Source organism: Cervus elaphus, chromosome 20 (genome assembly GCF_910594005.1).
Source record: "Cervus elaphus chromosome 20, mCerEla1.1, whole genome shotgun sequence".
Taxonomy (NCBI): Eukaryota; Metazoa; Chordata; class Mammalia; order Artiodactyla; family Cervidae; genus Cervus; species Cervus elaphus.
In genome coordinates, this window is record NC_057834.1 from 138,105,388 (window position 1) to 138,121,655 (window position 16,268).

At 61.1% G+C, this 16,268-nt stretch overlaps 1 protein-coding gene across 6 annotated transcripts in view; it reads right to left on the reverse strand.

Moving 5' to 3' along the window:
* The window catches only part of HDAC4 (histone deacetylase 4), a 289,199-nt gene that overhangs the window by 29,922 nt on the left and 243,009 nt on the right, over positions 1 to 16,268 (reverse strand). For 5 of the 6 annotated variants that reach the window (XM_043878233.1, XM_043878235.1, XM_043878234.1 and 2 more), the window contains 5 exons: positions 15,667 to 15,800; positions 11,537 to 11,657; positions 6,532 to 6,578; positions 2,038 to 2,145; positions 67 to 122 (listed from right to left, as the gene is read on the reverse strand). In XM_043878233.1, coding sequence (XP_043734168.1) covers positions 67 to 122; positions 2,038 to 2,145; positions 6,532 to 6,578; positions 11,537 to 11,657; positions 15,667 to 15,800 — 466 coding nt within the window. The remainder of the gene's footprint in view (positions 1 to 66; positions 123 to 2,037; positions 2,146 to 6,531; positions 6,579 to 11,536; positions 11,658 to 15,666; positions 15,801 to 16,268) is intronic. The other variant, XM_043878232.1, reaches the window with a different exon arrangement.

The window sequence follows — 16,268 nt, forward strand, 5'->3', positions numbered from 1 at the left end:
AGCACACGGGAGGGGTGTGAGACAGTCGTGTGTCCCCTGCCGGTGAGCAACCATGTGTCCACTTACATGGGTGTGCTCTCCTCTGCGTGGTGTCCTGGAGGGCGGACCACAGCAAAGCCGTTCTAGGCACGACACCAGAGGGGAGAGACAGGGACAGAAGACTGGTTTCAGGTCAGTGAGAAAAAGATCACAGGCAGAGTCTGCACAGTTTCCAGCCGCCCCCAGGCGCACAGACGCGGGCAGGACCCAGGGCTCCCTGCGAGCACTTCGGAGACACCCAGGTCCCTTCTGTCAGAGGCCCGCTGTTATCACAGGTCACTGAGACGACAGGTCAGCTCACTCCTGACTTTCCATCTGCAATAGTCTGCTGGCCAGGCTGCGGGCTGCTGAGTGGGGGAGTCTGGGAAGGAGGGGGCAGGAGCCCCTGTGGCCTCGCTCTGATTATAACCAGCAGGAAGTAACTGGATGGGAACGCTGGAGCAAATGAACCTGATGGGGCTCGGCTGCGCCCTGCTTTGGCCATAATGTCAACTTCCCTGCTGTCTCTGCGCCTCAGCTCCCCGGGGACTGGGCATTGCAAAAGGACCACTATCGCCTGTGAGGAAAGTCTACAGGCTGGAGAAGAGCTGCAGGCTTCCCCCTCCAGGCCCTGAAGTCTCTTATGCTTTAAAAAGACCATCTGCAAACCATCCTGCAGTCGTTGTAATAAAGACAGTTTAGACCAGCACGCCCGGTCTCGCCAGCCCAGGAAGCTGTGTGGTCAAGGTCTGCAACGGAGCCCCCAGGGCCATGGACCAGGCTGGCTGGGTGTGGGAAGTGTGCCCAGCCTGCTGTGGAGACTGGGGTGGGGGTGCACTTAGCGGGAGCCCCTGCTCAGCACCGCCCAACCACCTCCCCGTCCCTGGACAGGACCCCACACCCCAGGCCTCTTCAGTACCCCACGGCTCTGTGCCCGCTCCAGTGTAGCTGAGAGCTGACCGGAGGCGGGCGCGGTGGTGGGGGCAGCAGACAGGTCCCCAGTGGAACGGCAGCTCCATGCCAGTGCCCCGAGGGAGCAGTGAAACTGATCAACCTCATTAAACCTTGACGTCTCTTTAACGCCCGTGCAGAGAGATAGGGGTTGTGTAACCAGCCCGGTGGGGCTGTCACCTTGGGGAGAACATGGCTGTGGTCAGGGGGGGATCTGAGCTTCCCAGTGAAAATCAGAGCTTTGGAAAACCAGCTCTTCCCGGCGTGGAGGAGACCCTCCTGATGCGACGGGAGGTGACGGGCACGGTTCTCAGGGTGTGGGCTGCAGTGCACACTGCCTAGTAAGAGGCATCTGAAGGGTCTGGAGCCCTCCATGACCTGTCGAGCCCCTCATCTGCAGACAACCGTGCACCGTGCAAAGTCAGGATAAACGATGCACTCGGTGTGCGGGGCCGCTGGGGTCTCTCATAAAGCAGGAGGACAGAGGCCGCTGGTGTGCTTCAGGGTCTACACGGCAACACGTCTTCAGGACAGCTCCCCTCGCTGAACTGGGGTGTAGCGTCAGAGACGCAGACCCGCAGTCCCCTGAGGAAAACCCACCCCCTCACCCTGCACCATGCCAGGCTGCAATGCCTTCGTGCGCTTCAACCAAGGCCGCGTACGCCAGCCAAGGATGCAGGAGCGGGTGTGACGATCCTGGCTGAGCCACGAAGCCAGATGTACTATCATTGTTAAATTAACAAATATTTGCAAAGACTCCTTTTTCAATCTCGGATGAGTAGTCAGCCTCGGATGACACAACTCCTACGGACAAAAGCTCTCCTGGTCTTTCAGCCACTGTGAGAGGGCGGGGCTCCAAGACTGGCCTTGCTGAGAACCCCTGCCTGGCTGTGCGTGTTCTCACAAGGGGCAGGGTCCCCTGCGGGTCAACGGCGGGGACAGACCTGGGTGCCCCACCCCCTCGCAGCCGCCCGGTGCCCTGCAGAAGCAGGGAGCATAGGCGGCCGGCGGGCCCCTCCCTGGGCACTCTCCCCCCACCCCGAGCCCCTCCTGCGAGTCCTCACTGACCTTCAGCTCTCCTGTGGCCACCTTGAAGACCAGCTCCACCACGCAGCCCACGGCCAGGCGGGCGGCCCCCGACGAGTGCACCTCGTTCCATATGGTGTCACTGTCCACCTGTGGAGACAGCGCCCCGCGGTGAGCCCGGTGCCCGGTCGGGCACACCGCCCCCGCCCCCGGGCAGCCGGGTCCCTTGTGCTCTGCCTCTAAAACCGGAGGGTCTCGTCTCTCCCTGACTAATTACAGAACACAGCTCACATTCCAGTTCACTTTTTTTTTTTTATTTTGAAGACAAGCCAAAAAATACTAAACAGGAGAAGGTCGGTAAATGCACCCAAAATAGCACGCCTGCGTTCTCACCCTTCTGAGGCGTCATTTCTTTTCTCAGTGGCTCCAAGTTACTCCACGCTGAGAGTCATGATGTCAAGGTTACCTAGCTCCCCCTACCTCTTTTTTTAAATTGCAACTGCAGCTGAGTTACACTCACAGTCAGCAAAATCAAATGTTAAGAAGGGTTAGAATTAGCTGTTTGCTGTTCAGTTGCTCAATCCGACTCTTATGGATTGCAGCATGCCAGGCTCCTCTGTCCATGGGATTTCCCAGGCAAGAAGAGCAGGTTGCCATTTCCTTCTCCAGGGGATCTTCCCAACCCAGGGATCAGACCTGTGTCTCCTGCTTTGCTGCTGGCTCAGATGGTCAAGAATCTGCCTGCAATGTGGGAGACTGGGGTTTGATCCCTGGGTTGGGAAGATCCCCTGGAGAAGGAAATGGCAACCCACTCCAGTATCCTTGCCTGGGAAATCACACGGACAGAGGAGCCTGGTGGACTACAGTCTGTGAGGTTGCAAAGAGTCAGACACGACTGAGCAATTAAGCAACTCCTGTTTGCAGGTGGATTCTTTTACCACTGAGTTAGAATTAGAGGCCTCTCCGAATGATGATGCTATTTCATGATGAATTTACAGAGAAGCTCCGCATGCATGGCGGGAGTTAACAGGGACGGGCGCATAGGGGAGGAGAACCCGTCTCCTGGACACAGCCCTGGTGGACTCAGCCTGGGATGGCAAACCTGCCAGGTAGCTGTTCTCCATCCAACAGAAACAAATGTGTGGCACAAACCTGTTGGGCAATTTGTTTGTTGATGGTTTTTTATTTACCCCTTACATGTACAGATTTCAAATTCCAGCTAATATGGGTGGGAAAGAAGTCAGTGACTTGAGGAGCCTGGGGGCTGGGGATCAGGGGCTTCGATGAAGAAGTCCCTGGTCCCAGGTCAAGGGCCCCCTCCAGGTAACCCCAGGCAGGGTAGCTGGTGCCTTGCCGCACACGCCTGGGACTCCCATCCTCTTCCTGGGGAAAGCCAGGCCTAGAGAGGGCTCTGGAAAGCCTTAGTGACAAGCCCATTCACTAGGAGCTGAGTCTGCAGGCCTGTGAGAACCTGCTGCCTGCAGCAACCCCTTCCAAGCCCCGAACACTTGGGGCCCAGACACACGGGCTGAGCTGCAGGTGAGGGTCTGGCACCCCGCCCCCGCCAGGGTCGGCGCCCAGGCCCTGATCATTACGTGGGATGGATGGGTTTCTTTCAATGAAGTCTTGAGGCTTCATCTTCAAAGCAAGATGATTTAAAATACATTTACGAGCGGTTCGAGCTATTTCCTGAGGAGCGTTATTCCGTGCGGGCTCTTCTTTTCAATGACCAAACCGCTATGTTCTTTAAATAGCTTCCAAATGTCAGAAGAACGCTCTGCACTTAGCCCGGTCTCCGCGGCATTAATATTCAACGTTCAAAGACAGGCTTCTGTTCTAAATAATGGTGTGCTGTTATTCATTGCCGTAGCCCCTCAACTAGAATATTGGGGACCAGTTACTTCAGCTCAAGAATCGGTTCAAGAAAATTGACATGAGAGCCGGCCTTCCGAGAGGCTGCACCCCTGAGGACCAGGGGTGGTTTGGGCAAAAAACTACTCAGATTCTTTCTCCTCCAAACGCAGTAACTTGGGCTTTTGGCTAAGTAACCAGAGCCGGGGTGGGGGGGTGTGGACAATGGACCGACCCTCCATGTTCAGTGAAGGGTCTTTGTGCTCTGTTCTTTCTAGGATCCAGAAGCTCCTGTAACACTGTGTCCAGGGTAAGACAGACCTCCAGCCCCACTGCAAGACCCCAGGCTGCCACTGCCGCCCGAGAAACTGACGGTGATTTGCACTGCCTCAGGGCCTAGGTCCTCCAGCTGCTGGCCATCAGCTCCCCGTGGACCCACTGGGATGAGGGGCTTGGAGCCCTGAGTTCCAGAAGAACGAGGCTCCAGTGAGGGTGCTGGGAGTGCAACACTGCAGAGGTGGCCCCGCTCGGGGTGACCGCCACACACAAGAGTGGTGGAGGCAGGGAAAACAGGCCCCCCGCCCGATTCCTCCACAGTTCCCCACAGCAAAGGTGGACGGGAGGACAGCTGGGGAGACCTCACACGGAGGTTTCAAACGGACACTCGGGGTGGCTCTTCTGGGTGGGCTGCGGGCCTCCAGGGCCTGCGAGAGGTTGCCCCCTCTAGCCAGGGCAGGGCTGGAAGGGAAATGCAAAAATCGGGAGGAGAGCAAAGCAGAAGTTGCTGTTAACTTGGTTTGGGGGGAAAAAATGTAAAACATGAAAAACCTCTGTTATACAACCTGGATGTTCACTTGAGCGATCTTTCCTTCCTTGTCTCCACAGCTGACCCACACCTTCCCAACCACACCTGGGTCCCTGGGGTCTCCGTGGCCGCACTGACGCCCCGGGGGCTGGCCCTCGGGTCTGGAAGGAGACACTGAGGCCCATGAGGGCTATGGCTGCACCAGCAGTGTGGCGAAGAGGCCCCGCTGAGCCTCGCAGCGGACTGGCACCTTGACCCTCTGCCCGTCTATTTGTGTCAGTTGCTCAGTCACATCCGACTCTCTGCGACCCCAAGGACTGTAGCCCACCAGGCTCCTCTGTCCACGGAATTCTCCAGGCAAGAATACTGGAGCGGGTTGCTATGCCCTCCGCCAGGGGATCTTCCCGACCTAGAGATAGAAGCTGGGTCTCCTGCATTGCAGGTGGATTCTTTACCATCTGAGCCACCAGGGAAGTCCTGTTAGGAGTAATTATAGCGAACAGTTGGGAATGAACAGTCCCTTTGGACACTACACAGTTCACACATCCCCCTGATTACTCTGACTGACGACTCCCCTGTCGACCTGGCTCCTCTTGGTAAGATTCTCCAGGTCTCCGTGCTCCCGAGCGTTTCTGTGCCCAGATGCAGAGGTGGGTGCCGTAGCCCGTTGTGGTGGGGTGGGACTTGGACTTCACACCCGGGAGGGGTCGCCTGGCTCAAGGCCCCAGGCCCCAGGCCCCATTTCGCTTTCATTTGCAAATTATAAATCCTGCCTTGTGCGGAGCGGCTGCGGGGCAGTGCAGATCCAAACCTTTTCAAGTCTGGCCAAAAATTTGCCCCGAATTAAGAGATTGCAGCCTATTTACAATACAAAATACAATAACTCTAGGAGGGCCTGGTGGTTGGTATGAATAAATGCCGTTTATTCTCTTTCTGACGGGATAATTTTCAAAGCAGCAATTTTTGTAAAGACTCAGGAAGAAAACAATTTTGTTTCATTTCCATAACAGAATCCAGACCTGGGCTCCGCCGTGCGATCTGTCATTACGTGGACCTTCGACCGCTTGCGTGGGTCCAGCCGGGACGCCTTTGCGTCCACTGGGTCCTCTGGCCTCTCTGGGCCCAGGACCAGCCGCAGCAGCTCCTGGGCTGGGGAGCTCCACGGCCAGCAGACTGGCCGGGAGTGGGCTGCTCTGACCCTCGACCCCAGCACGCTCTCCTTGCCTGCGGCCTTCCTCATCCAGAGGCCGGCAGTGGGGGGCAGACCCCCGGATGAAGGAGAAACTCTGGCTGTGCTGGGGGGCAGCTGGGCGCCCAGACGGGTTCAGCGCCCTCACCATGGGCAGGCAGAGCCTGGGTTAAACCCAGACCCTGGTTCTCCGGTGTCTACCCACGCACCTCTGCTCAAGGGCTCGACCCCGGGGGCGCGGCTCTGCCCGCCTCTCGCGGCCCATAAACCTGGTGCCCGCAGTCAGAGCAGCAGCGGGGGCTTCGTGCTGGAGCTCGGCTCTGTGATCGGGATCGACACACTCCTGTGCGGCGATGGGATTCGCGAGCTGAGCCAGACCAGGGGGAGCGCGGCTGGGCGGGTCGGATGAGACGGGCCGCACACCAGATCCCGTTTCCTGAAGCCAGCCCCGCTGCCAGACGGCCTTCCCCGGAGGACGGTGCCCCAGACCCACCATCAAAACGCTCACAGGCTCACGGGGCCTTTGAAGCCACACGTGTGCGCGGTGGGGCGGCCCCGCCCCACGGATCCTGTTTATGGAAAACACCTGGCAGCAATTACCTGTTCTTCGGAGAGCGGGGCAGCGGTTTCTGTGACCACCGGGACCCCGAGAACAAACAGGACGTTATTTACACATTAAAGAAACACTTACCCCGACACCACCGCAGGGCAGCCTGACGAACACGGACGTTAGAGAGCCTGCAGGGAGAAGAGAGCCTGGGTCAGGTGGCAGGGTCGCCGGGCACTGGTGGGGACGCAATGTGTCCACCGAGGGGGCACACGGGCTGCACGTGCGGCTGCCAGGGCAACACCTGGCCAGCAGAGGGTCCCGGGCTGAGTGGGTCCAGCCCCGGGAGAGACCCTGCCTTCCCCAGGGCAGCAGCTGCTCCTCTAGCGGTGCGGAGCCCCATGGGGGGTTCTGCTTCCAGCCTGAGCTGGGCACCAGGCAGGGAACCACCTGAGCGGCGGCATCCAGAACTCTTGCCCCCGACCCTGGTTCTCCGCCCTGAGCTCCAGCCGCCGCCCTCCCGAGCAGTGAGCAGGAGCCCTGGGGTGATCGCCGCCCCCCGCCCCGACCCGGGGAAGCCCTTTAGACATGGAATGCGAGTCACGGCAGGCCCCCTCCGCGTGCAGGAGTGTTCCAGAGTTACTGGGATGTGCCCAGCTAAGAAACCACACAGCCTTGCGGCTGGCCGTCCAGGAAGGCCCTGTGCGGGGTCCATGAGGCTCGGACTGTCCCCGCCCAGGGACAAGGCCAGGGACTGTCTTCCTCCTCGGTGTGATCCTGGGGCAGGCCGACGACCCCTGAGAAGGCGCCCCTCCCCAAAGGGAGGCGAGGCCTGTGCCCACCTCATCCGGGCTCCTGGCCGGGACCACGCTGGGGACCCTCCTGCCTATGCGCGGTGCTCTCTTCCAGGTCAGCCACCCCCCCTCATCGCCCCCGCTGTGGCTCCGGACTGCGGTTCCCAAACTGCCTCTTCTCAGAGCCACACGGCCTCCAGCCCTCTTCCCTGTGAGGCCACGGGCACGGCTGCGTCTCCTATCGCACCCCTGCGCCTCAGTCACCAGACCAGGCTCCCTCCCCAGCTTGCTGCCGTGAGAAGGTGGTGACCAGGCAGCTCCCTCCAGGGTCTGCCGTCTACATCAGTCCGGCCAAGCCGTGTCACTTTGCCCCGCACTAACCACACGGGTCTTTCTGCATGTGGCTGAGAAATGTGCGGATTCAACCGAAAGAGGCAGGGAGACCACAGGGCAGTGCTGGGACACCGTTACCATCATCGGAGGCTGCCAGTCACCCCAGGTCTGGATACTCAGAAAGATGTCCTGATGGCAGGGCAGTCACCAGACACAAAAACAGGCCCCAAGCAGTGAGACGCCATCTGCCCAGGCGCACGCCACAAGACAGAGCCCACGGCCACGCGGCGCACGTCACAAGACAGAGCTCAGTAGATGAGAGAGAAAGAGGAAACAAAATGCGCTATACTGTCATTAATGTAAATGGAACATACACACTCACAATGTGTATGTATGTGGTGACACCCTTGGCTCATAAAAGAAACACTAAATACGCTCACATGGCTGCCGAGGGTGGGGAGTGGGGTCTGAGATGAGGGAGGAACACTTAAACTTTCCCAGTAACCCCTGGTTCTGGGGTTTCTCTCATTTCTGATCACCTGCCTTAAACTTTGGAACCAGTTTGAAAACCTCACCCATCCTCCTGGTGGGGGACTTGAGTCCACCTGCACCCCTGCATGGGGACTGTTCCCCCATCACCCTGTCTCCTGTCCCTCGAGCGTCACATGCCTGGTGGATGGGCACGCAAAAGGGGTAGGCTGACCAAGAGGGTGGACGTGGAGTGTCAGGGTGAGCTGGGAAGACCCGCGCTGGTCGGAAAAGGACATGAGTGGGCTTGGTGGCCGCAGGGTGTGTTCAGGGGTAGTGCAACCACTCTCCCGCCTGAGGCCCCATAGAAGTGGGGGTCACTGGGACTGCATGTGAGCAGTCACGGGACACACGGGCATCCCCACCTGTGCTGGAGAGTGTTTCAGGAGCGGGGCTCCACGCGGGAAGGAGCTGAGCTGCCTGGAGGATCCGGGGCCAGGCTGCAGAACTTGCACTTGGCCAACTCCATGCCTCCCTCCGTGGCCACTGACTTTGTCCCCCAGCTGCACTGTCCTTGTCCTTGGGGGCTCCTTCCCACCAAGCCCCACCCAGCCGCAGGCCAGGCCCTCTCCTCTGGGCCCCAGTTGCTGCCGTCTCATTTCTAGACGTTTCGGCCCGTATCCATGCCACTTCCAGTGCCACAGGCTGGCCTCTGGGCTCCTCGGTGTCCCCTGTCCTCCCCTTCCTGGGAGTGGCCAGCTTGGACCACCCTGTCCTCCCCTCCCCCCATGACTCTGGGTATGGGGCCTGGACACCCCCGACACTCCCTCCCAAGCTCAGAGGACACAGACGTGCTTTGGGGCGGAGTGGAGGATGCTGTCCACGCTGGAAGGTCTGTGTCCAGTCTGCACCGCACAGGGCCTCAGCTGAGGGAGAGGGAACAGCAGGGCACCCCTCCACGGGGACCAGGGCCCTCTCCAGCTTCAGGCCAAGTGAACCCGCACAGCTCCTTCTTATTCTTCTGCTGTATCCTAAACCATGTGGCCAAGCTGTGGAAAACCCAACGGGGTAGCATCCATCCTCCAGGGCTGGCCGCTGAGATTGGTCTGGCTTCAGCGTATGTGTCCCCAGATTCACAAGTCGAACTTTGACCCTCGGTGTGACGCTGGGAGGTGGGGCCTTCGGCAGAGGCTTTAAGCCGTGAAAACAGAGCCCTCACAGGTGGGGTCAGTGCCCTTCATAAAGAGAGAGCTCCCCACCCCTCCCACCACGAGGCGGTACTGGCCGTGAACCAGGTAGAGGCTCTCACCCACCACGCTGGCACCCTGAACTCAAAAGTCCAGTCCTGGGGCAAGGGGTGCGTCTAGACAACGTGCCTGAGCCTGGCTGGTTGGAGACTTCAGACTGGAAAGAACCTTCCCTGGAGCTGGCCAGGCCTTGCCCTGCAGCTGCGGCCCAACGTTGTCCTGGCTCCCAGCAGCCCTGGTCCTCTCCCTGGGGCATGGCGGCATGCTTGCGTCTGCTTCCCGTGCTCTGAGACTTTCCAGGGTGCTCCCTGCAGGGTCCTCGCGGCCGGCGGCTGGTCCTCCCGCCCTGGGACCCTAGTGTGGTCCCCCAGTGCTCACCATTCCTCTCCATGTCCTCTGGAAGCTCCTGGGCCCGCGCACTAGGGATGCTCCTCGGATTTCCTTCTCTTCTCCGGCTTCCTGGTGTCCAGCTCTGGTCACGTTCGACTCCCTGTCCCTTCCAGCCCAGGACTCGATTTCCGAGACCATGTTTCATGCTACTGCCCCTGAATGTTCTTGTCTCCTGTTCTCTTGTCTTTGTCCGTGTTCTGTGGACACGGTGTCTCCCCTCCAAGGATTCTAAGGCCAGTCTTGGCTTCCATGGCAACTCCCAGAAGTCTGGCCTCCGAGCGGTGAGCACCTTCCTAGGTGCCCGCAACTCCTGACCTTCTGCTCTGGCTGAGGGGGAGGGTGTGAAGCTGGTGGAAGGTCTGGGAACACGGCGGGCTGGCACCATCAACACCACTGTTGAGGATCTCAGGGCACTGTGTGTTGGGGTGCTCCACTGTCAGCTCCCTCTGGGCAGACAGACCCTGAAGGAGGTCCCCCATCTTTGCCGGGGGGTAAAGGTCAGTGTGCCAGAAGCCCAGGAAGGAGGGAGGGAGGGCCGGCGGCCTCACCTCTCCTAGGCCTGAGTCTGTCCCAGCCCGGGGGCCCCCTGCCTGTCTGTCTGGGGCTACAGGGCTGCCAAGGGGATGCGATGGAGACCTCTTAGGCCCTGTGGCCTGGTCGCCTGAGCCCTGCCTGCCTGTACCTCAGGGCCAGGGTCTCTGCAGTCCCTGTCCCTCGGCTGACAGCGGGTGGAGGTGGGGGCATCTGTCCCTGGGGCCAGCTCTGGACCCACTTCCTGGCACGTGCCGCCCAGCTGTGCACCACTAGCCCCTCCCTGTCTCCCAAGTGTGGTGGATTCTGACGTCTAACAGTCCAGTCACTGTACACGGTCCCCTGCCCAGGCCCGAGCACGTTTCCTCTTGCACCCCGCCTCCAGCTCTGTGCTTTCCAAGGACTCAGCACCTACAAGGTGCCCAGCAGGAAAGATGTGTTTCCTGTGTGTACGAGGGGGTGAAGGGGCCTGTGGGCGCATGGGGAGGTGGTGGGGCTGCACTGCAGGGTCCCTGGGGGGGGTGACACCCATGCAGTGAGGGCCAGGCACAGGGCCGCCCCTTTCCACGTCCTCCCCGGAAATGAGAGCAAACAGGGCACGGCCCATCTCCCCCGACCCCAGCGGGACCCCAGAGTCTGCTTCCGGGACCCTCTCTGCCCGCCTTGGCTCAGGGAAGAGCCCTGAGGGGTGTCTCACCCCAGGGGGCCGGGACAGGCAGGGAAACCCAGGGTTGGTGACTGTCCTGGCTCAAGGTGATTGGGAAGTGGTGGTGGTGGGCAGAAATTGTCCAGGAAGTGTTCTGATGGGGGGCTCTGCCCCTGCGAGCCTGGGGACTCCACCTGTCTGTCAGCTCCACCTGCTTTATGGGGACCCTGACCACTTCCCAAGGGGGAAGAAGTTCTTTCCATCAGGCCCAGATCCCGCCACTTCATCTGGGGGGCTGCCTGCTCCAGACAAAGCCTGGCCCCCAGGAAAGGCTCAGGCCGCCGCCGTCCCCCTGGAAGCCTGGACAAGTGTCCCCAGGTGGACTCCAGGCCCAGAAAGGGGTGGCCAGGTGGTGGCTGCAAGCCCCAACCAGCCTCACCCGTCACAACTCAGCTAGTAGAGATTCTGCAAAACCAGCGGTGCTCAGCCCGCTTGCTCCCCAACACACCCGATGCAAAGCAAGAAGCCAAGCGCCCACGTGAATGCCAAGGGCAGGTTCCTCCTCGGACCCTCACCTGAAAGCACGATGGAGAAGGGCCACCTCTGCCCCCGCTGCCCACTCACAGCCTGGCGGGCGACACTCTGCCGCCAGCCAGGGCACCGGGAGGGACGGCGGGGCCTCAGGTGTGGGCAGGGCCGGGAGCAGCCTCGCGGTAAAGGTAAAGAAGGCCTTGAAATACCTAGAAGTTTCTTACTGTCCAGTTTCTGCCTGTTGAGAGGGTTCGTGCCGTAGAGCAGGGCGTGCGTCTCCGAGTGCACTGTCTGCAGCTCCTCCAGTGTGGCCTTGCGTCCACGGATGCACTGTGGGACAGAAGGGGACGGGAGGCCGCTGTGGTCAGCTGCAGCAGCAAAACAGCACCCAAGAAGGAGCGGGGTTTCACATGCGCACGAGCACAGTGTGACTTGGTTGTTGTGAAATCAAAAGCAAACATCACCCCACACGATATTTGAAAAATATCTGGGAAATATTTTAGAGGACTTATACTTTAATTAGAACTTAGAAAGACGCTTTAGGAAAAAAAAAAAAAGATAATCCCAGCCTTCAACGCTTTAGCCTTCACTGTCACATCAATGATTTGGCATCAAATTGTTATTTTGCTTTCCAGCTGTGGCGGTCTGGTCTTGAAATAGACAGGAGCTGCCTGGCGCGTGGGGCTGCGCTCAGCTCTCACAAGGCCAGACCCCAGCTCCCTGGGTATCGAGAGCTTTCCTGGAGGGGAAGGCGGCCCATAACCAGCCTGACACCCCAGGCTGTGTCCGTCTGCATGCTTCTTCACTTTGGAAATTCCTCAGACCTTTGGCTATTTTCAGACATTCCCCAGAAATTACCCTGAGCATCACTGTCCTTGACTTGAGCTACGTTTACTTAACCTTTTAGAAGGAGGCTGATTTGTGAAGCAAGATTCCGGTCAACACCTTACACTTTCTGAGAGTTAGAATAATGCAGGCGGAGCCGACTGGACTCCGGGGTGCAGGGGGAGGCCTTTGGCTCTCTGGGCCAGACGCACCCCGTGCAGAGGTGAACCAGGAGCTGCGCTCCCCTGGGAACCCCCTGAGGGGCCCTGGAACCCCTTCTAACAGTATGACAGGATCCCGGAGACACCTGCCTGCTGAGCAGGGGCCAAGCACCGGGAGCCTGAGGCCGCTGGCTATGGCCAAGCCTTTCCCAGCCTGACTTCCAAGGTGGAGGGGTACAAGGTGGCAGGGAAGTTTACCACCCACCCCATGACCTTCCTCACGGCAGTGGCTCAAAGAGGGGAGCGCACCCAAGGAATGGGGCTGCTGGCTGGGAGGCTTGGGGGCCTCAGGAAGTCACGGCACAGCCGGTCCACTAACCTCCCCTCCCTCGGGACCAGTCCCACACCCGTGTCCTCTTGATCTGGAGGTGCCCTGCACGGTGAGCGCTCCCAAGTGAGCTGAGGGCGGGCCTTGCCTCCGATAATTATGCTGCGTGGAGGCAGCTCTTCACCCTGGGTCTGTCCCCTCAGCCTGTGTCTCTCACCCCGGGTCCCCCCTCAGCCTGTGTCTCTCACCCCAGGTCCCCCCTCAGCCTGTGTCTCTTCAGCCCGGGTCCATCCCCTCAGCCTGTGTCTCTTCACCCTGGGTCCATCCCCTCAGTGTGTGTCTCTCATCCCGGATCTGTCCCCTCAGCCTGTGTCTCTTCACCCCTGGTCCGTCCCCTCAGCCTGTGTCTCTCACCCTGGGTCTGTCTCCTCAGTGTGTGTCTCTGACCCCGGGTCCATCCCCTCAGCCTGTGTCTCTTCACCCCGGGTCCGTCCCCTCAGCGTGTGTGTCTCACCCCGGATCCGTCCCCTCAGCCTGTGTCTCTTCACCAATGGTCCGTCCCCTCAGCCTATGTCTCTCACCCCGGGTCCGTCCCCTCAGCCTGTGTCTCCTCACCCCGGGTCCGTCCCCTCAGCCTGTCTCTCTCACCCCGGGTCCGTCCCCTCAACCTGTGTCTCTCACCCCGGGTCCGTCCCCTCAGCCTGTGTCTCTCACCCCGGGTCCGTCCCCTCAGCCTGTGTCTCTTCACCCAGGGTCCGTCCCCTCAGCCTATGTCTCTTCACCCCGGGTCCCCCCTCAGCCTGTGTCTCCTCACCCCTGGTCCATCCCCTCAGCCTGTGTCTCTCACCCCGGGTCCGTCCCCTCAGCTTGTGTCTCCTCACCCCTGGTCCGTCCCCTCAGCGTGTGTCTCTCACCCTGGGTCCCTCCCCTCAGCCTGTGTCTCTTCACCCCGGGTCCGTCCCCATCGGCCTGTGTCTCTCACCCCGGGTCCGTCCCCTCAGCCTATGTCTCTTCACCCCGGGTCCCCCCTCAGCCTGTGTCTCCTCACCCCTGGTCCATCCCCTCAGCCTGTGTCTCTCACCCCGGGTCCGTCCCCTCAGCTTGTGTCTCCTCACCCCTGGTCCGTCCCCTCAGCGTGTGTCTCTCACCCTGGGTCCCTCCCCTCAGCCTGTGTCTCTTCACCCCGGGTCCGTCCCCTCAACCTGTGTCTCTCACCCCGGGTCCGTCCCCTCAGCCTGTGTCTCTCACCCCGGGTCCGTCCCCTCAGCCTGTGTCTCTTCACCCAGGGTCCGTCCCCTCAGCCTATGTCTCTTCACCCCGGGTCCCCCCTCAGCCTGTGTCTCCTCACCCCTGGTCCATCCCCTCAGCCTGTGTCTCTCACCCCGGGTCCGTCCCCTCAGCCTGTGTCTCCTCACCCCGGGTCCGTCCCCTCAGCTTGTGTCTCTCACCCCGGGTCCGTCCCCTCAGCCTGTGTCTCCTCACCCCTGGTCCGTCCCCTCAGCGTGTGTCTCTCACCCAGGGTCCGTCCCCCCAGCCGGTGTCTCACACCCTGGGTCCCCCTGCCCAGCCTGTCCTGCAGGCCCCCTCCTGGGTGTGGGGACCCCTGTGCTGTCAGTGGCCACCCTCAGCACTGCTGTCCTCGCCCCCATCTCCTAGCTCCTGCCTTGACACCACCCTGGCGGCTGCCGGCCTGAGGAGACCATCCTGTGCCTGTGAGCGATGTAGAAGCAGCCTAGGGCCCCAGAGGCAGCTCAGCGGCGGGGAGGAGGGCCGGTCCGGGCTGGAGGAGGCGAGTCCGCCGGGCCGATGCTGCCCCCCAGTGGTGCGGCCTCACTGCGTCCGGAAGCAGGTGCGGCCGCCTCAGCCCTGCGGTCCCTCCAGAGGGACTCCAGGGCCGCATCGTGGGCCCAGACCTCGAGCTTTCTCCTGAAGAGATCGTGGGTCGCCATAAGCTGGCAAAGACGTGGGGTCACCGGAGACGGACTGACCTCAGCTCCTAAACACCCTGTCCTGAGGGAGGGGCGGAAAGGGAGCAGGGCTCTGACCGCACCCTCCAGGCGGCACTGGGCTCGGAAGGATGGACAGAACGGTTCTGCTCAGCCATAGGCTCGGGCTTTCTGGGGTCACCCTGCAGGGCAGCACACCCCTGCCAGAACCCTATCCCTGGTTCACAGTGTGGGGGACACAGCAGGTCCCCACCGGGTGGGCACATGGGAGGCCGGGCCCCGTCATCCTGAAGGGCTCCCGGGAGGTGGTGTCACCTGCCTGCTCCACAGATGACAGTGCTATGGCGCCCACAGCCTGGAGTCCCCCTGCTTGGGCACAGACGCCCTTCTACCCTGACTCCCCAGCCCCAGGCCCCAAGTCCCTTACGGTGCCACACTCCTGCATCAGAAGGGTGGAGGGACCTCCCAGGATCCTTCAGCAGACCTGTCCTCCAGGACCCGATGCTCAGGGGTGCAGAGGTGGGGACTGAACTCCAGGCAGACAGACCAGTCTGTGCACCGCCCCCGCCCTGCAGGCCTGAGGCTCTACCCTCACCCTGAGAGGAGCTTTCTCAAAAACTCAAGGAAGAGAACCTTCGATGAGGAGCCAACAGAAACGACGGTCCTCCCCCAGAGCAGGGCCACCAGATCCCATCCTGGTGGCAGAGGCCCTGGGATGGCCTGGCCATGCGTCCTGGGGGATGAGGGAGCCTGGCGAGGGGCAGGCTTCCCAGAGGATGGCCAGGAAGGGGAGTGTGCGAGAGGGGGCCGGGGAAGGGCCCCTCAGGGTCCTCCAGAGGGCAGGCCTGCGTGTCTGCCTGTGCAAGGGCCCCACGCCCCCCATGTCGTCACACACATGCTCTGGCTCTCCGCAGGGGCCCCGCGCCCCCCATGTCGTCTCACACACGCTCTGGCTCTCTGCAGGGGCCCCGCGTCCCCCAGGTCATCACACACAAGCCCTGGCTCTCCACAGGGGCCCCGCGTCCCCCAGGTCATCACACTCATACCCTGGCTTGCGACGCCCGCAGGGCTGGCCTCACCTCGCATTTGCCTCGCAGGCCGGTCTCCTGCAGCCGCGACCAGATGCTCTGGATACGCCCGGCGTGCTCCGGGTGACTGTTGGTGTTCCCACAGGTGCACTGGTGCTTCAGCATCAGCGTGTCGTACACGAGGCCTGCAGCGGGGGAGGCAGCGGTGGCCGCGGTCAGAGGAGCCCTCGGGGTCCCCGGCAGTTGGTCCCCCTGCCAGGGGAGCTGAGCCCCTGTTCAGGGCACTCGCCCAACACTCAGAGTCCTCGACACCCAGGGGAGCCGGTGAGGGAGGAAGAAATGAAAAGGCAGCCCTGTCCCCAGGGCTCAGGGCTCTCACATCACAGGGACCGGGCCAACCCAGACACCAGGGAGATTTTGGTCCCAAACTCAAGTCTGCCAGGGACCCTGTCTATGGAATTGTTTGCCCCTGTGGACTGAGATCCATCCGTACCAGGTACTCGGGGCTCAGAAGGCTCAATTTCTGCCTGCGGAACCTTGCAGAGACGCTGGACAGGAGTGCATGTGCGTGTGTACGCGCGTGCATACACACACACGAACACAACTGCATGTGAAATCAGCCTAGACGGTGGGGCGGGGGAGGGTGGGGCTTG